The sequence below is a fragment of the Dromaius novaehollandiae genome, chromosome 11, assembly GCF_036370855.1.
Source record: "Dromaius novaehollandiae isolate bDroNov1 chromosome 11, bDroNov1.hap1, whole genome shotgun sequence".
Lineage (NCBI taxonomy): Eukaryota > Metazoa > Chordata > Aves > Casuariiformes > Dromaiidae > Dromaius > Dromaius novaehollandiae.
This window is the reverse complement of record NC_088108.1, coordinates 27156520-27179118: the sequence shown is the minus strand read 5'-3', so window position 1 is coordinate 27179118 and position 22599 is coordinate 27156520. Positions and strand designations below refer to the sequence as shown.

The 22599-nt window shown below is 43.8% G+C and overlaps 1 protein-coding gene across 1 annotated transcript in view; it reads left to right on the top strand.

The window, feature by feature from the left end:
• The window catches only part of LOC112980808 (G-protein coupled receptor 83-like), a 38395-nt gene extending 24998 nt beyond the window's left edge, over positions 1 to 13397 (top strand). The window contains exons 12-15 of the mRNA XM_064518497.1: positions 912 to 6801; positions 9090 to 9215; positions 11283 to 11416; positions 11928 to 13397. Coding sequence (XP_064374567.1) covers positions 6424 to 6801; positions 9090 to 9215; positions 11283 to 11416; positions 11928 to 12552 — 1263 coding nt within the window. The 5' untranslated portion in view covers positions 912 to 6423 and the 3' untranslated portion in view covers positions 12553 to 13397. The remainder of the gene's footprint in view (positions 1 to 911; positions 6802 to 9089; positions 9216 to 11282; positions 11417 to 11927) is intronic.
• The last annotated feature ends 9202 nt before the right edge of the window (positions 13398 to 22599 follow it).

Genomic DNA, 22599 nt, shown 5'->3' with positions numbered 1-22599 from the left:
TGTTGGTGCCGGGGAGGTGGAGGCTGGCTTGCGGCGTGCCGAGCTCCTTCCCGGTCCCCCGGGGGAACTCGCAGCAGGAGTCCTGTCCCTGTGCATGCAAGAGCTCGTCTGCCTTTCCCAATTTTCAGACAAAGTGCAGCTTTATTACCATCAAGAGATCAAACTGTTCTACACAATAAACAATTCCAAAATTAAATACTTTTATGAATTTTAATTGATAGCATTTGTCTGTATTACAGAGATGCTTTAATTCCTTCCTGGGGTACTCACTGCATTATTGATAAGCATGGTGAATTTATTCAGTCTTACTGTGAAGTCCATGTAAAGTCCTGCAATATTTCTGTACCTGTTCATTGCACATTTTCTGAGTCATAAAAGTAGTACTAGTCATTGCAAATTAAGAAGAATATAGTCCTCAGTGCATTAAAGCAAATGTAAAGAAAAAATTTCTCAGATCATGGGTTTCAAGGACCATCCAAACTGTTATTTATAACGTACCTTTTAAATGGAAGAAAAAATTTAGCGATTGAAATATAGCTTTCATTGTTTCTTGTTATTTATCAAAACTGTATATTTAAAACAGAAAAGTGTAAAATATCAGTCTAACAAAGAATTGAAACAAAGCACTGGTGTGTATGACTTTCAGTTGAATCACTGCTATTCTCTAGCGATCAGAAATCTTTTACAAAGCTGGCTGATGCAATAGGCACATTGAGGGTATTTTTTCTCATTTAGACTTGGACGTTTTAGCTTTTGAATTTTCTTCCTGTTGACAAGGCTCAAGCAAGGAAGCATACCCCTTCTACTCCAAGCACTTTCAAATCTGGGTGGCAAAGCAGAGACATTTTTCTTTTTCAAACCAGAAATCTCATTATCTCACCAGATGATGTTGTTTTAACTTTTTGCAATAGTTTGTGCTCACATCCAGGACGCTGGACCTTGCGCTCCCTCCTTCCCTCTGATGCATTCTTGCGAGGGCACCTCGGCTCCCTGGAGGGAGGAAGCTCTGGCAGAGGCACTGCAAGTTTCTTTGAAGCTTTGCTTCATATGTTCTGAGGCAAAAAGGTAAATGGCTCAAAAGCCTGTGTGGGGAGGGCGAACAGCTGCAGACTAGCTGCTTTTTGCCAGGCAGCTCTCCACAACCTTTCCCGCTGGCACGGGAGGCCGGCGCTCAGCACCAGAGACAGAGCTCGGAGAGGAGGGAGAGACGCAGAGGGGAGGGGGAAGAATACACCTTTTACGCGTAATAGGAACTTTTGGATTAGGAAAATGTTTAATTTAAGGGCCTTGTATAGTCAGTATCTTTCTTCAATTTACATAACTTACAAATATGAAATAGAATAACCTCTAGGGACCTTAGGAATGTTATTCAGCTTTACGAACTCATTACTCAAGTAATGAAAGCATTTTCCCCCTGTTATGCTTGCTGCACAATGACACTTTTGTTATCAGATTCTGACTTCATCAGCCAATCTGGCTCCCAGCACCTGATACAAAGATCATAGATGGATTATATATATTAAAATATTCTTTTCTGATACTGAAAAATGACCCAAAATATCACTATTGAGGATTTTAGTTGCACTGAACAATTTAGCCGTAGGTCCCATATCCATTTAAATGATGTGACTATTCCCACTGGCATTAGCCCAGTGTAGGAAGAATCCATTTAGATGAAGCTCTGAACAATGCCATCAATTCATTTCACTTTAGGCTTCCAGCACTGCTGATATCCCAGTCTTTGGTCTTTAAAATGGTCTGCCAACTCTGGTTGAAAGCAAACCTTTTGATACCCATACTAGCTCTCAAAAGTAGACCAGTGCACCTTCCAGGCAATATCCAGGCCAATCCTGGTCTTTGTCCGGTAGAGATTTGCAGTGAATAACATTATAAATTATCTTTCAATTTGGCTATTTCTCTTGATTAAACAGGCAGGCTTAATTACAAGATGAAGCCCAGAATGATCTGTTAGAACATGGTTCCTGGCTGAAGGTAAGATTGATGATGGTCCAGTGTGCAGGACCATCCTAGTGAAAGAAGTAGGTAGTGCTAGTTTGTGAGTAGAGCCTTCTATACCTGGTTATGGCCTCTCTTTTTGTAGACAATTATTTGTGACTGGTTTTATTTCTCCCCTCTCAGAATGATGGGGAAAAGAAGTGGCTGATCCTGCTGACCTCCTGTGTACATTCTTTGGCAGTCATTCAAGGACAGTGCTATGTAAAAACCAGGTATTGGTATTGGCTGATATTGTTAACACTATTGCTGCTGTTCCATGGCATAGAGGGATTCTGTCCTACTAGAGTAAGTGTTGTCTAACCCTTATGATTACCTTATATTAGCAAATTTTATGAAAAGACATATTTACCAGGTTTCCATCTATCTCAGAGGAAACGGGAGGAAGGTCTATGGGTAGATCCTTTAGGACTGTATCAGGAAAGGAAGAGAATTGACTCTGTCCTGTGGTTATTTGGAGGATTAGGACATGAGGAAGGGAGCAGCCCATCATTTACCAGCAGCTCGTCGACAAATTCAGTGCACACGGCTGAGCCTGTGTGATTGACTCTGTATCAGCTAATCAGACCAGATACACTAAGAAGCAATGAGTTCTTCTATTCTCTTTTGTACCTCTGTTTATCCGTGAGCAGAATTACATCTGTTTTACACCATCTGCATTCAAATACCAGCATCCTCCCCCTCAAGAAAATGTCAGTAAAACCATCTTGACAGCTTTTCATGGGAGCAGACAGGGAGAAGACTTTAAAAATGTATACCCACTAAGACTGGTAACAGAGCTTAGGGGGACAGACTCCGTAAACATGATTTGGATCATAGTTATGTACTGTGAGGTAGGGAAGATGAATCATGCCTTTAGAAGCCATTTCTTTAAACTTGGCTTAGACTGAGGTGCAGGAGTGAGCAGTCTTGACCCCGGACACCTTTATATAATGGACAGTGAAACTGACTGCAGAATTATCTGACTTGTGTTTGTCAGTCAGGAAAAAAGTCCTTGCAGGAAAGTACTCAGAAGACATCATGAAACCAAGAAGTCCAGTGACTCATCCATAACAACTGGACTCTTCCTCTCTGAGTACAGGCAATTCAGTCTTTGTGATTTTGTCCAAAAGATCGTGCTGTCCCATGTTGCTAGTCATAATGGACTTCACTGAATGAGAAAGGTAAAGAAGCGAAACACCATTTAAAGATGAACTGTAGCAATGACTTGTGAAAGTTTTCATAATCTGGTGATCTAATATTCCCAAGTGGGATGAAATTCTTAAGAGTTTATAGATCCAGACACAGCTAATCTCCTAACAGACAATTCAGCTGCACTGATGAGATTTGAGTTTACATTTTAAAAATGCATGTGTCCATTTCCAGGTAGGTTTACAAAGCTAGTGACAGGAACTGAATCAGATTACATGTGCTAATGACATGAGTCATGGGACCAATATCTGTTGTAAAGCACTGGAAAATTGTATCGAGAAGTTCACACTTTTCCTTATTTTACCTGTCAAACTCAAAACCAAATTTTTCTTTTTTTAAAAAAAAAAAGTGCTTTGATTCTTTACATTTTAGTTTTGCTAGACTACTGACCAAGCAGAGTTCTGAATTTTTATAGTACAGCTCTGATTTCTTCGGCGCTCATCAATATTTAGTCTGTATTAGATCTGCCTGGAGAGTATAGCCTCATCTCAATGGGAAATTCAGTGATTTGACATTTCTTTTTGATACAGAAAAGGACCAGCGAACTAAATATTCTCATGCAAATGACAAGTTGCAAAAAATTTTGGCTTAAGTAATGTCTAAATGTACCAAAGCCTTGTATAGAAATGAAGGTCGACTTTGAGGAATTGAAATACAGCAATTAAATGTAGCAGAGGTGCAATGAAGCTATGTTTGAAAAAGTACATTTCTCCCTTGCTTGCACTGTTTGATTTAGAACAACCAGCACAAATGTTAAGTTATGATGGATGACGTGAACTGAGGTCTGGTAGGAAGCAGCTCAGAATGGTTGTAAGTGGATAATAACTGTAACAAAATAGCAATTGATTGCTTAAGTGTTTGAACCTTTGACAGAATAAATCAATTCTGCAAAGAATGCTAAGAAATGACATGTCTTTGGCATGCATTTTAAAAAGATCTATTTTATGCATGCGCATCTGAATGCTGTTCGGCTAAATTGTCCCTCTAATGCACTACAAAGAAATGGAAGGGAACACCGGCAAAGGAAGAGATGTAGTAACATCACTGAAGGAACTGAAGGATGAAACCCAGTCTGTTTCTGCAGTGCAGGTCCGCAGCCTACGTAATGTCGTAATGTCGTTACGGCGATCCCTGGGGGCATTCCCACGTTGGGCTGGAGAGGCTGTCCCGGCGGAGGACAGACGCTCCTCTGGCTCCACGGGCTCCACGGGCTCCCCGCCATGGCCAGGGACTGTGGCGCGTGCAGCCAGTCCTCCCGCCAGGGTCGTAGCGCAGACACCTGCCTGCCGCGCTGCTCACATAGAGGACCCAATCAGGCAGGGCACATATCGCTTTGTATCTATAAAGAAAAGTTGTCTCGGCCTTCAGGAAGTTTACAGCTCATATAAGAGTGAGATTTAGGATGCTAGAATAGCCACCAGAGAAAAAAGAATCACCAGATTTAGAAAAAAAGAGATCCCTGTAACATTATTCTGATCTCATAGTGTATAATGCTAGCAGTAGGTTTCCAAGAGGAGCAGAGGAATGGCATTTCATTGCCAATAGCAAATGCCACCTATTTTTTCTTGTCTGAACAGCACCTGAAAATTGCCTATTTGGAATATAAGAGCTGCAGGAATTAGGACTGGTTCAAGCAGTGGAACTGTTACTGCTTTTTCAGATCCTTCTCTCTAGGGGAACTGGTGGAGGCAGCAGAGAAAATGAGAGTTGCAGCAGTAGGTTGGCATTTGCCGCTAAGCTGTTGGCAGCAATTTCTGGCAGTCTGTAAGAAGACGTGCAGGGAAATGTTTGCCATTTCTTCTTTGGTGACAAGAGTCTTGCTTCCAATCTCACACTTGGGGCATCCCTACCTCCCTGGAGAAGTTGATTTTTGGGCCCAATCCAGCATGTAAAAACCTGCATGTTCCCCACGCAGCCCCTTCCACCCACAGAGCAGTAGCCCGTCTCCCCCCTCTAGGCCTGGGGGTCCCTGGCTGGGAGGTAGGACGGGAAGGGATCCTTCGTGTGAGCTGCTGTGCTCGGAGCCTGAGGCTGCTCTGCAAATGAGTGTGTCTGGGAAGGAAGGGGAGGAGAAAAGAAGGGATTTCTGCCCACGCTGCTTCTGTCCCCTTTGCTCCTGCTCTCCCCCACCCCCTGCCTCAGCACCCAGGAGGTCTAGCCGTGGTAGCAGCCAGCTCCCTTTTCTTACCCTGGACATGTGAAGCCTCCTGAAACTTATGTTCGCCTTTTCAAATTCCACTCCACTTCTTACACTGTGCCCTGCTTCGCGGGAGACTGCGAAGGGGACAGTGCCAGGCACACAGCTGGGAGCTCTCCGGAGGCAGAAATCTTTAGAGGTGCTCTGTCTGCACAAACTCTGGAAGGGAGAAAAAGAAAGATGTTGCAAATCAGTCAAGACGTAGCCACTGTGCCGGGTGCGCAGAAAGGAGGAGGAGGGAGGAGACAGGGAGATAAGGAAACATCCCCGTTCTCTGCATTTTGCTACTCTGCCAGAATCTGCAAATGTCAGGCTCTCCCAGCATGTGTCTGAGGGGCTGCGATACATCTCAGGATAAGCTAGGAAGAGATACACTATTGGCTATTTCATGTGCACTGTGTCATCTGGCAGGCTGTATATATCACAGGGAAAGCAGGGACCACTCAGTCTCTGAGCAAGACTGCTTCCAGTGTGTTGCTCAGGGTACTTTAAGGATGGAAAGAAGTGGAAAAAGCAGCCCTTGCTTTTTTGATTCTGACAAGCTCTGAAAACTCTTTGAGAAATAGGGATCTGCTGAATTAAGGACTATGTGGAAAAGCAATAAAGCAGATTTCCAAGGACAAGCTGTGGGAGAGAAGCAGAACAGTGTCCAAAAGGAAATATTCGCTAGGACTTCTTCCTAGGTGCACAGAGAAAGTGTTTTGGGATCTTTGATATTTCAGCATCAAATCAGCTCATCTGTAGGACATATGGGACTGGAAAAGAAGAACAGCAGCTGGAGAGTCCCTGGAGCAAAGCTCACATGTAATCAGCACAGGAAGAAGGACCCATTTATCAAGTCTTTTATGTAGTTTGCCACTACAGGACGTATTTTTAAAACTCCAGCGTGTACCTTCTCTCCGGCAGCTGCCAACTCAGCGCCTGAGCTCCTAGAAAGGAGGGAGGGCAGAAAGAGACGCCGAGCCTCCCAGGTCCTCGGGGTGCCAGGGACACGGGCAGACCTCGCCCTTTACCCCCCGACCATGAGCAGGCACACCTGGTTCCCTTTCCAGTACATCTCCAAGCCCTTCTGGCGCGCAGAGAGCCACAACAGCACCAGCTTCCTCTCTGCACTCTACGGCTTCCCCAACCAGTCCTTCTTCCACAGCGAGCTGGACCTGAAGGACCTGGGCGACTTCGACAGTGGCACCAAGTATGAGGGCGAGTCACAGAGCCGGGCGGTGAAGGCTCTGCTAATAGTAGCCTACTCGGTGATTATATGCATCTCGCTCTTTGGCAATGTCCTGGTGTGCCACGTGGTGATCAAGAACAAAAGGATGCATTCAGCCACCAGCCTCTTCATCGCCAACCTGGCGGTCGCGGACGTGATGATCACCATTTTGAACACCCCCTTCACGCTGGTAAGCACACGGCTCTCGCCTCCGCGGCCCGGGGCACCCCCGCCTCGCCGCCCAGCGCTCCCGACCCCGGCCGGGCACGCGGCTCCAGCCCTGCCCCGGGGTGCACGTGGACCGCACGGGGTCCAGCTCCCCTCTGTGCTCCAGCTCGCTAAGAAGCAGGGTGCATGTGTACGCCTGGGTGCGTGTCTGAACTCCAGGGCGTGGGTGCATCCAGCTGTCTGTGCTTTGCTGCTGACCGTGCGTGCCTGTCAGAGCTGTGCGTCTGCGTGTCGATTTGGCTGGTGCCAGGCTGAAACACGCTTTCTTTTTGTCTCGCTCCCCTCTCCTTTGCCTCTCGGACTACACAGCGAGTGCGGTTGTGCTCCCCCTCTCCCCCTCGCTGCACACATGCTCCCGGCCAGGGAGCGCAGGCTCGGGGTTCGCGCCTGTCACCTCGCAGAGCCTCGCAGGAGCAGGCACTCCCCTGTAGCTTTCTTCCTATCTTTCCTTCTGGACTGTGGCAAGACATAGATGTCTAAGTCCTGTTTGTGTTTTGATGGGGAAGGAAATGAGGACACATATTGCACTAGAAAGTCCAATTAGCTGCCAGTGACCTAAGGAAATGGTGCAGACGAGGTCACTCCTTGTGAAGATGACTGCAGAGAAAACAGCTAGGTTTGTGCTGAGCTGTGGCCGTTTGGCACGTCTCTTACTTGTGTTGATCTCCACTTGGAGTTGATCGTCCTTTATTTAATTTTAGTTACTTAAAAGCATAAGACATAAAAGGAAAATTAAAAGAATGAGGCAGAAAGAATTTAACTAATTCACTTCTTGCCCCACTGTCGTGTTTTAGAAACAACGTGTAAGTATGACTTCCTGTATAGCTGAATTTGATGAAGTCCTTTAGTTTTAAAGTATCCCAAATACTACTGCTTCTGCCCTCGCCCATCAGCTGTGCAAGGGTCTCTGCCTTACTCTGGTGGGATTTGCAGCTCTTAATCTGTTCAGGGAAAGGACAGTGCCCTCTTGTGTGTTTGCACAACAACAATCACACGTTAGGCACAAGTAATTAAATAACTGTAATTCCGCTTAGAAAAGAGTTTTACATCAGCTTCAGAGACCAAGTCATTGCTACTTGAGTTGTCTTTATGGGGAAATTAATTTCGATTAAAATGGTAAATTACTTGAAAACATATTAGCCAGCCTTCACTAATTTTCTGTGTGGACACACGTTTTAGAGTAAATGTGTTTTATTTCAAATTAGCTTAATCTGCTTCCAGGATGGGTTACACTAATTTGGAATAAATATTGCACATAAGATAAATATTGCAAACATAAGAATATTTGCATAGGGGTTAAAACAAGAACAACTATTCAGGAATAATTTCTGTTGTAGAAAAGCCACAATAAGCAACACCTCTTTGCACATGAATAAGAAATGCCATCACGACCTTTCCATTGCCATCTCGAGACACACTTTAAGCCCTCCCTGCACAAAAGCAGTTAGATTTCATGCCCAGGTGGAGATAGCCGTGATAAGTGCAGGGCTCAGACCAATGAGGAAGGCAACCAAGCTTGTAAAGTTTTATTGCTTTTTCAGCCAGAAAGTAAAATCGTGAAACTTAACTGACAACACTGAAATTGCTGTTGATGCATATTGCATAGCGTGATAGGAGGAGAATCTAGCTTAGCCATCGGAGTGCAGGCGAGACCCTGCCGTGCCGCCGGAGCTCCAGATCGTTCCTCAGAGTTGCTAACAGCTGCAGACGTCAGGAGCAGTAGAAGAACAGGGCAAGTATGCAGGGATACCCCACAGACAGGTAATTCCTCTCCCAGAGATGTTATCTCTGTATTTCACAGCCCTCAGAGGATTTTTCTTCCATGAATTTATCTCATCAGTCTTTGGACCTTTGCAACTTTTAGCATCCACAAATTTAAACATTTGAAAGATAATAAAAATGGAAATTTTTCAAGGAGGCAAACTAATGTTTTTCCCTGCAAAGAATCTCACCAAGTAGTCGAGCTAAGATTTCTTTCCTTTTTCCAGAAGGGCCATATTACATGTACACGTGTGCACACAAATGCACATACACAGAGCACTACTCAAGCAGGACAGCTAGATTTATTTGCTCAGTATAAAAAATCCCACTGTTTCAAAGCCTTTGGCATAGTCATTTTTTCCCCCAGAAATACTGGATCTGCAAAGCACCTGGAAACTATATTAAAGCAGTTCATCCTTACAAAACTCGTGGGAAGCCTGTTCTTCAGATAATGCACAGAGTTTTAATCCATTTTTGTCTGTTTTTCAGGTGCGGTTTGTAAGCAGCACCTGGGTTTTTGGAAAGCTGATGTGTCACATAAGCCGGTTTGTTCAGTACTGCTCAGTTCATGTATCTGTACTGACCCTTGCTGCCATTGCTCTGGATCGACACCAGGTATGCAATATACCTATACTTACCCCTATATTTGCTAGAAAATAAGACGCTAAATACTTAGTTCTTCCCTAGACCCCTGTGTTATCTTGAGAATCAAAGAATGGAGAGACAAATTCTAGCTTTCATGGTCGTGGAGCACAGCCATGAAAATGTGGCGTGAATACATGCTGAAGTTCAAACATCAGCAACCCAGCACCATTTATTTGTAATGAGTCTTATGATATTTAGGTTTGCCTCATTATTTTGGGATGCCTAGAATTGGCAGTAGTGAGAACTGTTGCAGTACATTTGGCTCAAGTTGAGTAATTCCCCCTTCCCCCACCAAGATACTGTTTTTGGCAAATACCAACCAGAAGGATGTTACAGGGAGTGCAGAGTGCAGGGAAACCTAAGGGTTTCCTTGAAGGGTGATGCAATTTGACATTTTTGCTGGCTGATAAATACTCTGCACTGGGATGGCAAGTTCTGCAAGGTGCACTCTCGGGCAGACTGTATTTTTCTTGCAGCACTGGAGTCACTGTTAAGTTATAGCTGAAAAGCAATTTCACATGATAAATGACACGGCTAGATGAAGTTCAGAACAATAACTGATCCCACTCTGATCGTCTGTGATGTGCTCCATCTGGTGTCAGAAAATTACAGTGACTGCCAGAATATGGGTTATTATCCACTTCTTTCTTTTTTACCATATAAAGTTCGGTAACATGCAACATTGCAGCTCCTGCAAGCACAGAGTTCCGATTCACAAGAAGGATCTTTAAAATATTGATTCATTTTAATCGTCATCTCCTGGATTGGTTGCAAAGCATTGCTAGGTATCAAGAAGTGTCTGTTTAATTAAGGCCAAACACAATAATTGCCTTTAAGATCATGGGGGGTAGATTCCCCAGAACTGGTATCTGTTAGTATAGCCCAAGGAGATATAAATAAAAGGAGATGTAACTGAGCAAATAGAAAGCAACACTTGTCTCTAAGAATATTTCTAGCCCTGAGAGCTATGAGAGCAGGACAGATGCTCCAGGGGAGCTGAAACTCAGTTAAGTAGATATTTAAAATGGACTAGAAAAGACATGCAAAAAGTACTGAAGACTTCATTAGCCGAAAGATCGTATGGATGACATGATAGGTCTATTTTTAACTATTTTTTCACTGCCTAATATAATCATCTATAGTTCATGTAGCTCAAAGGGCTTCCCGCCTTCATGATCTCTGAAGCCAAGCTGCTGGGTGATACTGAGCTGTTTCTCTGCTTAGAAGGCACTGTGCCAGCATTAACACTTAATATTTACAGTTCTTTGCATTTTCCAGTCCTTATGCTCTCAGAAGTCCCATGAAATGGTCCTCTCCTTCTCCCCTTTTAACATGGAAGCTGAGGTAGTGGAAGCACCTTGCTTAATGCTCCTGAGGGGCTCAGGGCCAGGGCAGGGCTTCCCCGGCTCGTACCCCGTGCTCTCAGCAGCGTGGGTGTCCCTCACTTCGACCCCTCAGCCCTCCGTGGGACATGGAGCTGCTGCAGCATTTCAGATTGCAACGTGGGGTGGAAGCAGTGAGCAGGATGCCGTCAGACAAAGCAGCCCTCCGCGGCAGCAGACACACGCTCTGCACTGCAGTGTGGCTCGTGTGGTGTGGGGCAGACTGTGACAATAAAACAGACCAACTTCAAGGTTTGTTAGTGATATGTTGGCCAAAGACTGCCCTATGTTGGACTGCCTCAAAGCACCATGTCACACTCTGTAAAGTGTGACCAAATGCCAAATATTGTGAATTTTATGGCTGCCGTGTACATTTGAGGCCTAATCTGTAGTAATCAAGACGCATCTTCCACTATCTATAATGCAAGCCAGAACAGCCTCTTGGCTTTCAACTTGCACCACACTGAACATCCATGGTGAATATGATCTGCTGTCCTGGAAGGCATACGTGCTGTTTGCTTCTCACTTAATGATCAGTGAGAAATGCTTGCCCTCTGACATGACTAAAGTGAAGGTGTATTTTTGTCCAAAAATTGCAGTTCATTTTTCTCAATTGAGGACATTTAAAATCCTCTGGAATGGCTGTTCTCTGCAGGTTATCATGCACCCTCTGAAGCCACGCATGTCCATGGTGAAAGGAGGGATTTGCATCATTATCATCTGGGTTATGGCCAGCTGCTTCTCACTGCCTCACGCCATTTATCAGACTCTGGCAAGATTTTATATCGGGTAAGATATTTACACAGTGCTTTTTTATATGGCACACTCAACTTAATCGAAGTCCCACAGATTCTAATGCACATGATTCTCCCTCTGTGTTCCTATAAAAGGAAAGTATGGTGAAATGGAGAAGTCTTTTGTATTTTTGACCAGATGCTGTGTTTCTCACAAAAGGATAATGAAAATCACTGAAATTGCTTTCAGGCTTGCTTGTTAGTTGGTTTCAGCCCAGAGATTCAGTGCTGTAATTTGAGTCAGGCACAGAAACCCCTCCTTCATTAGAGCGGAGTAGAGGTCAATATGGATAATCTTTTTTTTCTGGTGATTTGTTTAAAAAGATCAGCACTGAGGCCAAACTTAATGCAAGATTTTCTGTTGAAGGAGGCACTCACCCATGTTACTGACTGAGCTCTACTGTCTATGCCTTTACCGCAACTCAGAATATCTGAGATGCTTGTCCTCCAGGTACTGTTTGCATCTGATAGTGGAGTTAACAGTTCTTTCTTCCTTGGTTCTTCAGGAACAGAACAATCCGAATGGTCTGTCTCCCCAGCTTCCCTCCTCCTGCTGACCTTTTCTGGAAGTATTTGGACTTAACAACTTTTGTTCTCTTGTATGTCCTGCCCTTGCTTGTGATCTCCATCACATACACCATGGTGGCCAAGAAGCTCTGGCTGAGAAATGCCATTGGGGACATCACCATGGAGCAGTATTATGCCCATCAGCGGAAAAAGAAGATGACACTGAAGATGCTGATGGTGGTGGTGATAGTGTTTGCAGTGTGCTGGTTCCCTCTGAACTGCTACGTGGTGCTTATCTCCTGTAGGGCCATCCACAGCAACAACGCTCTGTACTTTGCTTTTCACTGGTTTGCCATGAGCAGCACTTGCTACAACCCCTTCATCTATTGCTGGTTGAACGAGAGCTTCCGATCTGAGCTGAAATCCTTGCTGTGTGTGTGCCGGCGAAGGAGTGCAGCCCAGAGCCATGCTCTGCAGTCCATATCCCCTCCTTTCAGGCACGCCTGGGTTGAGAATTGCCATTATAAAAGAGACAGCGCCTGTCAGAAAACAAGGGCTTCACCCCAAAGGAACTCTGCAAAGACAGACATATCCAGTGTTCAGCCAATTGTGACAGGAAACTAAACCCTTGACCAGGCCATATTGTGTTATAATCGCAAAATTACGGAAAAATCGGGTTGGAAGGGACTGCTGGAGATCATCTAGTCCAACCTCCTGCCCAAAGCAGGCTAACTTTGAAGGTAGATTGGGTTGCTCATGGCCTTGTCCAGTCAGGTTTGGAAAATCTCCAAGGATGGACTGCCCACATGTTGGCTCCAGTGTGTGGTACCAGGTGCATTTTTAATCAGAACAGTCGGCAAAAATTAAGAAAATTAATAGCACATGAAATCTTTCATAAGCATATAAACAGAACTTACACTGATTATACACACACCAGCTAATGCACATCATTTTTAATGGGATGTCTGTTTATACATAGAGAAATACTGTGTTGGTTCCCACTTGGTATTTATTTTTAATTTATTCAAGATGAATAACATTTATAGCCATTCTCAAATTTAAAAATGCAACATTTTAGCTGCTTAATTTGCTGTTATTTTTATTATGCAGATCTGGACATCTGATTCATTCAAACCAATAAGTGTTTCTGCCAGTACCAGACAGCTGTGCTTCCCAGCGACAATCAAAGAAATACCTCAAAAAACAAAATGAGAACACAACTTAGAAGTAGAACAGCGAAAAACTCACCCCATTTTGCAAGCATTCTTCTTTAAATGGTTTTGTTCAGTAAGGATTGTTAGTAGTCACCATAAAACATAGTTTATATTGTAATCTGTGATCGAGAAAGAAATTATTCAAGTGAGATCATTCCCAAGCATTAGCCAGCTGAGGAAGCAACCCTTTGTTAAAATACATATCACATATCATTTTCCTAAGGATTAAACAAATGCCCACTCAACAAACTCCCCTTACCAACCAATAAACGGAATTGGTTTCAGAGGAACTGTCCAGTTTTTGTACTTTTTGCAGCATTAATTTTTGATGTCTTTTGATTATACATAGAGATATACATAGGAGATAATTTGGAAGTCAAGAGTTGGTAATGAAAATCATTATATGCGGCTCGTACCAGTGACCAGTGCAGACACCAGTTTGAGTCCAACAGAGTGAGAGACATTTCCACTGGTTCCAGCAAGTTAAGCTGGTGACTCCCAGGCAGATGCCGCGGCTGCATGAGAAAACCTCGTTAGTACGTTCAAAGAAGGCCCTCAGGGACTGATAGACCTCAGAGACTGAGCTCCTGCCTCGTTCCTAAATTGGGGATGGTCACGTGGCAGGACAGGGATGGGAGGTGGCCCACGAGGGGCTTTCCCCAGCACTGGGAACATGGGCTCGCGGCAGGGCAAGCAAGGTGGGGGCCAGTGTGGTGCTGCACAAATACAGCTCACTTGATCTCTTCCCCAAACACCTGGTTGGGAATAAAAAGGCTTTGTAAGCATGCAGAGATGGTAAAGTCTGAATTGCCTCACCAGGATCTGCGTGGAGACGAGAGGTGTTCGCCAGTGGGTACCTGCTCAGCTGATGTTTGTAGGACTGCATTACAGTCTCTAGGTTTTCCCTCAGGAACTTCTCACACTATTATATTTCCTAAGAAAACATATATTGTGGTGTTTTAACATTGTTAATTGGCATTTCTTATAAAATGTCAATTATTTTCAGTTTCAGTAATATTTTAACAGTCCTCAAGAGCTGTGTCCCAGTGGCTTCATTGTCAGACTTGCAGTCCTTCCGCAGACCTTGCCATACTGCCCTCACTTTCTAGAATTAACCATGGTAACTGCTTGACACCTGCTGAAGAAGGCACCTTGCTTTGCATAAGAGGTAAAACCTTCCATTTTAACTCTAAGTGTTAAGTGCAGATCAGCAGTTTTTAAAACCCACTGGCTGAAGACAGGAGAAGGTAGCATTAGATGAAAAGAGTTTATTTATAAACCTTCATATATTCCCTCACTTCACAAAGTAGAATATCTCATAATATGCCACAGCAATTGCCTCAAATACTGATATTCACATTCATGCTACTCTTAGTGTTGGTCAAGTGCTTTTAACAGTATTTATTCTGTTTTGAGCAGTGGCTGCAAATATGTAATGAAATAGCTGAGGTTCTTCAGCATGTGGGCAGGCAGGTGTGCAAGGGCTGGACAGCTGGTGCAGAGAGCTACTCGCCTAGCTGGTCACCGTGGGAGCTAGCCGCGGTCGTGTCAGAGCTGAGCTTGGGCCAGCAGTGAGAAATAGCAAGCGGGAGCCCATGACCAAACTCAAACTAACAGCTTTGAAAATGAACCAGTGTGGCATTGTTCTTTTACTCAGGAAGAATAATGAGTTTTTTTCATTTGTATCCACTCAGTGCTGGCTCAGCTTTCTTGATTGTGAAGGATTTAGTCTCAGTACAGTGAAAGGAAAATGAGGTTCATCCTTCCTATGCAAAATAATAATAATTACACTGATACAGCTTAGAATTTCTGCTGAAGACTGGCAGTGTGAGTGAAAGAATATTTTAATTTGGAAATCAAGTTACTTTGATAGGTATGTAAAATGTGAACGTGTAACCTGATAGTGTATTTGCATCTAATGGAGAAACTGTGAAGCTGAGAAAAGACTAAGTAAAATGCAATTCTTGCTTCTTACTAAGATAATTATGGCAAGCAGGAGAGGATAGAAGTACACCAGACAAAAAATAGTGATTATACATTGCTTTGAATACTGCAAACACACTGGCATATTCAATTCACACCATTTAAGTAAATGTTCCCTCTTACAAATGGTGATACTTTGTTGAAACTCATCAGGACCACATTTGCACAGGAATTACTGTGCAGAAGGATCTGCCTAGGGAAAGAGACTGAATTAGAAAATCTTTTCACAGAGAACAAGCACCCGAGACTCTCATATCTTCTCCAATTCACCTACAAAACACCTGTTTAACAGACTTTATGATGTGGGCTTGTGAGTGCTTACTTGGTTTACCTGTTTGTGCTAATAGACAAGTGTAAGTGGAGATCTGAACAGAGCTGGCACAGCAGAGGTAAGCACCTGAATCTCTCATTTTATGTTGCAAGCAAATAACAATATAAACCCGGTATTACCACTAGCTTTCTTTTTAATAGCTGGAATACTTGGAATTTTTACCACTGCAAATGGTATTTCCATAACATAACTGTTCTGGAATGTTTCTATAAACAAGATGTCTGTTGTTAAAAAAAAAGATAGCGGAATATCTGATCCGAACATTGTTCAGATCAGTAATTTACTGAAACATCTCTTCATTCAAATGTTCTTCTTTTTACACTGGAAAAAATTAATGAGATTAAATAATGCACTTTAAATGTGTGTCCCACTGCACTCCCAGAGAACTGCTAGAACTTATTCCTCTGGCATAAATATGATTTGGGTTATACCAAGAAAGAAATGAGGCACTGAGACCCTGTAATACTAGACTGAAATTTCTACTGAGCAGGCAGCCTGCAGAGTTTACGGCCACATGTTTAAGTCAATGGGAAGTAAATAAATGCTCAAAAGATTATCGCTAGTTTGTAGACCTCCGATCCACCTGCCTCTGGCTGTTTTGAATTAATCCCCCTTCTTATTTAAAGTCAAATGCAGTGGGGTGACTGGGATGGGAGTGGGAGGTCCCATGACTAACAGACTGAATCCTGCTAACTTGAGCGAAAACAACACAAAAACATTTCTCAAGTGTCGGCCCATGGCCAGATGATTAATCACACTTAAAAGAAGGGAGGACTTTAGGAAGAAGAAGAAAAGGCCTCCCCACACCCAAACCTCCTCAAACACATGCAGAAACCAGGACAGCGCTTTCTCCTTCCTGGCTAGGAGTATTTCAGTCCTTGTACTTTGCAATATAGCACGGAGTAAGGAGATTCAGAGTTTATTCTTGTTACTCATCTTTTTAGCTGGACAGCAAGCTGATTCCGACTTTGCACTGTGAGTCTTTGCACAGAGGGATGCACGGTGGTACGTCAAGGTCACATCTAGCTGGGCAGTGTACCCCGTGTACATATGGCACAGTGGTGGGTGCTGGGGAGACATTCCCGCAGCCTGGCAACGTCTCTGCGGCAGATGGTTTGCTCCCAGAGTGAAAACTGATGCTGATTTTCTAACTGCACATCCTGTGCTAATTCTTACACAACTAGTGTTCTCTTCAGTGAGAATCTGTAGTTTGGCAAGCTGCCAACGTTGTGTTGCCTTAAAACAAATTCTTTCCACCAGATAGTTGTCAAAAGTTTATGCTTTTGTAAAAATCTGGCAGATTTTACCACCATTACATGCTAACATCCTCTGGATGCTCTTGCTTCAAAATGAGCTCTGTTAAAATTTCTGTATGGTTGTAGTACAAAAAGATTCAATTCACAAAAGTTGTTGGGGGCTGATTACAGCCAGATAAAATATCCATTTTAAGACCCTCCCTCTCCTGTAGGTTTTGTTGAAAAACCTATAATCCAGAAATAAATTTTAAACTTTTGAAAAAGAGGTATCCCTTCTTCCTGTGCAAGAGGATTAAGCAGTCAGCAGAGAATGAATGCTCCTGACATTCTCAAAGCCGTGACCAGAACTCATGTCTGCATGTGTTTTGTCATCTTGCAGTGTGAAAAGTCCTTCATAAAAAGCAGAGTTACAATTGCCCAGGTTAGAAGTCAGCAGTGCATGTGTACCAACTATAAATGTGGTTTCATTCCCAACCTGCAGCTCTGTGTAGTAAACAGTTGATCTCGGAAGCACTTCTTGTAGCTAGGTTGCCTCAACCCGTACAGGGGCACATACACATCTAACCTGAATTTAAATCTTACTCTCCAACAGACATTTCCATGGGTGGAAGTACAGTCTGACTCTTTTGCATTTCTCTCTCAAGTGGTCCTACAGTGATCCTCAGACATCTCATGGTACCCCTTTCCCTCTTTGGGGACATATCTCTCTCCATCGCCTGCCGCCAAGCAAATAGGGCAGGAAGTCTGTACCTTGGAGACTGCTACACCCCTGTCAACCTCTTTGGAAACAAAGCTAAAGGTGTGACTACCAAAGTGTCCGGTAGGTATCTTGCTTACTAAAGTTGTAGCTACATCATTTCTCAGCTCCCTGCTTCCCCAAAAAAGCAATATTCTGCATATATGGAGTCCCACATTTACATTAAAATAATCCTTTATTGTTCAAAATATTAAAATTAGCAAGAATACCAGAAGGAAAGCAGATCTCATTGTTTTCTTTTAAGAGTCATATCTCTCCTTTCGAAGAAGCTTTACAAATAGAATAGTGAACTTGCAGCTGTAAATCATTTAACCAGCTCTAATTGCCTTCATTCCATGCAGCTCCAGAAAGGTCAGAAGACTATCTGTCTTTCCTGGGAGGGATTTGATGTATGAAAATATGTTAAGTTACTGAGTACAGTGACTTGAATACAGACACCAGACAATGAGGGTGAGCTCCAAACGATAGCACAGCCAAGACATTTTTTGGGTTATTTGTACTGGAAGATGGTTCAGACAGAATGAAGATCAGTCCCCCTATGTGTGAACTCTGTGAAAACCCTTTCAAAAAGACTTGATGATGCACAGGCAAAGAAGGGTCCCCAGGAGATATGAACCAGTGCATTTCACTTCTAAACCTCCACCTCTTGCCACCAAGCACAGAAGGATGCGAGACGTGCAGAGGTGATGCACGTCCCAGTGTGCTGCAGCCCCGGCTGCTCAAACTGCAGCCGGCTGAGTAGGCAACAAGGAAACCAGCTTTACAGGGTCTGCCCTCCCCTCCCTCTGCTCAGACCAAGCTGGAGGCAGCAAAGCAGCAACATCTTTGTTTTATGCTGGAAGTAACAGCTGGCTTCCTGGATACAGACCTGCGTCCTTGGGTTATAGCTACTGACAGAGCTTTAATAGCATATGATGGCGCGATATGTTCTGTAAAAACAACACAAGGCCTCTATAAAAGAGGCTCTGTGAAGATTATTTTTTTTTCTCTTGGAAGTAAAAGAGATGTTCTTATGGAAGCTTGCTGAAGAACAGAAGTGTCATGCGGCATAGCAAAAACACCCGCCATTCCGAGTAATCTAGGTAAAGGTAGTTTGGCACTAAGTAACCTCTTTTAATATGGATCTGTCTTTTTTCTTTTTTCATGTGCAACTAGTCCGTGCCACGCCATCTATTATATTATGCTACAGAAACAAACATTTCTTTTCTATATAATAATTGAAAAAAAATCAAAGGTCTAAAAATAACATTGAGTCACATGGATGTTTTTTTCCTCCTTTAGCACTTGGCAGAAGTTACTTCTTTTCCTTCCTTTGTAACCTGATTTAAAGGTCTTTACATTCAATGGAAAATCCCTCACTGGTTTCAGGCAGGTCTGCATCAAGCATTTGGTGCAGTGTGTTTTCTCAGTGATTTGTCCCCAGCATCAGAGGGAAAGGCAGGATAGATATCCCCGTATTCTCCTGGTGCAGGATATGACTAACATAACAGGCTATGAGGGAATTAGTCATATCCTGAGCTATTAGAACAGGACCAGTTAATTGGGTTCACTTCACATCAGCAGTAAAGCACAAAGCATTGTGGCTCTCTTGTAAACAAAACCAAATGCCATTATTCTGAGAAAGAGAGATGTAGAAATAGAGAGATATAAGTAAGCAAGAGGAATGGGGAAATAAATCCATCCATACAGGACGATTTGGATTGTAATTGTGATAGGAAGAAGTCTGAAGATCCATTTGTATAGCTCTCTACCTCCTCTTCTCCCAAAGAGAGAAATGCTCCCAATCAGATTACTATAAACTAGTCAGATTGATAACCTATTTTTAGACTTAGATTTGGATTATTGCTATTACTAAGTAATCCAGTGCTAATTTTGCAGGAGAGAAGCTTGCTAGTGCAGTAATTATTAGCTGATTGTATAATTATTAAGCTAGTAAGAGTAAGAATGACTTTATTTCTACTGTGGACTTTGGCTGTTTTTTGAATTTTTTGTCACTGACTCAGACTCAAAAATTGCTCCTTGGCGATGATTTTATTTTCTTTACAAGAAAGACATAACTGTCATGACGTGACTCTTTTCAATGAGGTTAGAGTCCAGTAAGGTGAGAAAGAGTGGATTTTTTACACAACAAAATGAGAAGTGATTCTTTTTTTCCTAAGGGAACAAATTTCTCAGCTTTGTTAAGTGGAAAATCCTCATGCTCAGTATCTGTGCTGACCCTTAACCTTCTCCCAATTCTTTTTCATTTTTAATATTCCCCTGACAAGAAGTGGACAAGTGTAAATGGGATTTGTATTGATACTCATGGAAGTCTGGTCTAAAGTCCCATCCGTCCCATTTATTGTTTAAAATCCCACCTCTGTGTATTGGCAAAGTGCTATTCTTGGGTATGGAGTCACAAACTGGGATGTGAAAGCATGTCTTCATAAATGGAGACACCGTAAGGAGAGGCATCATGGAGAACCAGTGAGGAATCGGTCGGTTGGTAACTTGTGAAGGGTCTGTTACGACCCTGGGTCATAGAGATCCAGGTTTTGTGATTCCCTTGGGCTAAATTAAGGTGAAACGACACCAAATGATCGGTTACACGCTTTATTCATTAACATGGACTTAGAAACAACATTAACTTGGAGGCAACCTGAACTTGTAAAGCATAAATGGTTGGTGTGGGTTCCATTGAAATGTTTATAAGAAGAAACAGAGAGAAAGGAGCGAAAGACAGAGAAGGAGCTCGTCACCACCCTTGGACCCCGCCATGCCCATGACGGCCGTGGCAATCCCCCCGTGGTGGTGGGCGCGCGACACGCGCTTCCCAGAGTCTGCGGTTTTATCGGCTCTCGCCCGGTCTCCCGGAGGCACTTCCTCACACGCGCAGCCCCCCGGAACCTTCCAGAAACGGTCCAGGGGCTTCCGGGGTCCCCGGGGGCTCCGCCCCGCCGTGGCCAGGCCAGGGCCAATCAGAACGCGGGGCCGTGGGCCCCCGGCGCCCCCCCCACCCCGGTCCTGCGCTGCCCAATGGCGCCGCCGCCACTGCCGGGTTCCAGAAGCTTCTCCCGGGCAGGGGCGGCCCCGCGCCGTGGCTTTTGGCACGCTTCCTTTGTGGTTTGCCGCTGCCGTGCAGACTGGTTTGCAAAAATTCGCCTTGTGACAATGTTAGAGACATTAACAACTCGCATGTCCTTAACGGTCTCTTACAGGGTCTGAGGGCCCGGATGGTGACGTGCAACACACTGTGTTACGTGATGTCCCTCACCCGCTGCACACCCAAAGCTCCAGAAGACGAGAACCTATTTTTCAGATGGGATGTGTCACACTGAGGTTCTGGCCTCAGTCGAGGCCTTGTCATTGTTTTTATAAGATTAGCATTACTAGGACTGCTCGATTATTTTGCTTGAATAACAGCACTGTACTGTTTCATCTGACAGCTTTGCTCTTTTGCTGAAGTGCAGTGGCTTATTTCCCTTGTGGTTTGCTTTGTTTTCTTCCAGAATATTTTGGTGAGATATAGAATGGACTTTTCAAGTGAGTTAAAGAGGTTGAGACCTAGCAGAGACAAGGGTGGCTTACAGTTCTGGGATTATATGATACCATCAACATCTTGACGTTTCACTAGAAAATGAAGCCCTATCATTTTAGTTAGTTGGAGAACTAAGTGTGTTGAAGACCTGGGAGGAGATTGCGGGAAAAAAGAAATGCTTTTCGACAATGGAAAACAGGTTTTGTTCCATTGGAGCATCTGCAGGCGGGGCCATGCTGCTCAGTGGCATGAGCCTTGGAGTGCTTGAGCTCATGTCTCCCCAGCACTCGCTTGGCTGACAGGGACCCTTTACTTTCCTGCTGGTAAAGTAATGCGAGCAGCTTAGATATAAGTGATGGCAGAAGTGACACGAAGGGCACCATCACCAGCAGTCACAAAACAACAGATGTTTCTATCCAAACTCGGGCTTGTCTCAAGAGTGGCAGGGAGGGATCTGTGCCAGACTCAGAAAACGAGCTTTTACTTCCATCACTCGTCTCTTGGATTCACCTGTTGTCTCATCCTAAGCCCAAAAGGCAAGGGTACCGTTTATGTGAAGTGTGAGATTTCAGGAGCTGGGATCTCCAAATAGTGTGACAGTGCAACAGCAATAAACTGCTGTGTGACAGTGGCTTCGAGGACGAGAACTAGGCAGGGAGCGGCTGCTGCTGCACCTGCGCTGCAGGCAGGTGTTTTAGGAAGGCAGCCCCTCGTGCCAGTCCCTCCCCTTGATGTTACGTAACATGCAAAGCGTGAGAAGAGCTTGGTTCCCCTTCGCATCCATGCCGCTGTGCTTTGAGGAGCAGGTTCGGGGGGACCACCAGTATCTACAGTCCATGCAGCGTTTGGACAGTGGCTGCAGTTTCCAAGCACGGGTCTAAGAAAAATTGATTCCTCGGTGTGGATTACTGCCAATTCAAACATTACTGACCAATCTGCAGCTGGAAATAAATTTTGTATGTGTTTTACCATGCTGATTCAAAGCCCACTTTGCGCCTTCTTTTTGCAAAAGAAGTCTGATGTTAAGAAAACATGAAAATATAGCAGGTCTCATCTGTGTAAGAGCTTCCATGAAACCTAGAGGTGAGATACTAGTAATTAATGATTTGTTCTGAACCAGAGCCATCAAGAAGCTCTACACCCAACCTTATTAAATCAAATGACAACAAGTTTCAGAATGTTCCCAGTAATCCTCCTGTACATTTACTGGATGATTCTTAGCACAAAGGAAATCACATAATATCAGGAGGTCAACCTTTTTCTAAGTGTTTAAACAGATGTGTAGTAATAGGAAGGATTTTTTTTCTTCCATTGTAAAAAGCCCTTCAAGAAGCAATTTTCTCATCCTTTTATTGAAAGCAGAGAGTGAGAAGTGAGTTTTCTCCCTCTGTGCAAAGAACTGGCACTTGCTTTTGTTCCTCCTCTCCTTTTTTTTGATGGTGTTCGTAGGAAATGACCCATTTAGAATTAGCCTGGAACAGGAAGTCCATGTCTTTATTATCTCCTGGAAGAGGTTACTGAAAAAGGAATGATCTCAGCTCAGCTCCTCTGTATAACGTCTTACTGATCCTTACCCCAATGTATCTAGGAACTGATTCCTCCAGCATTATCTT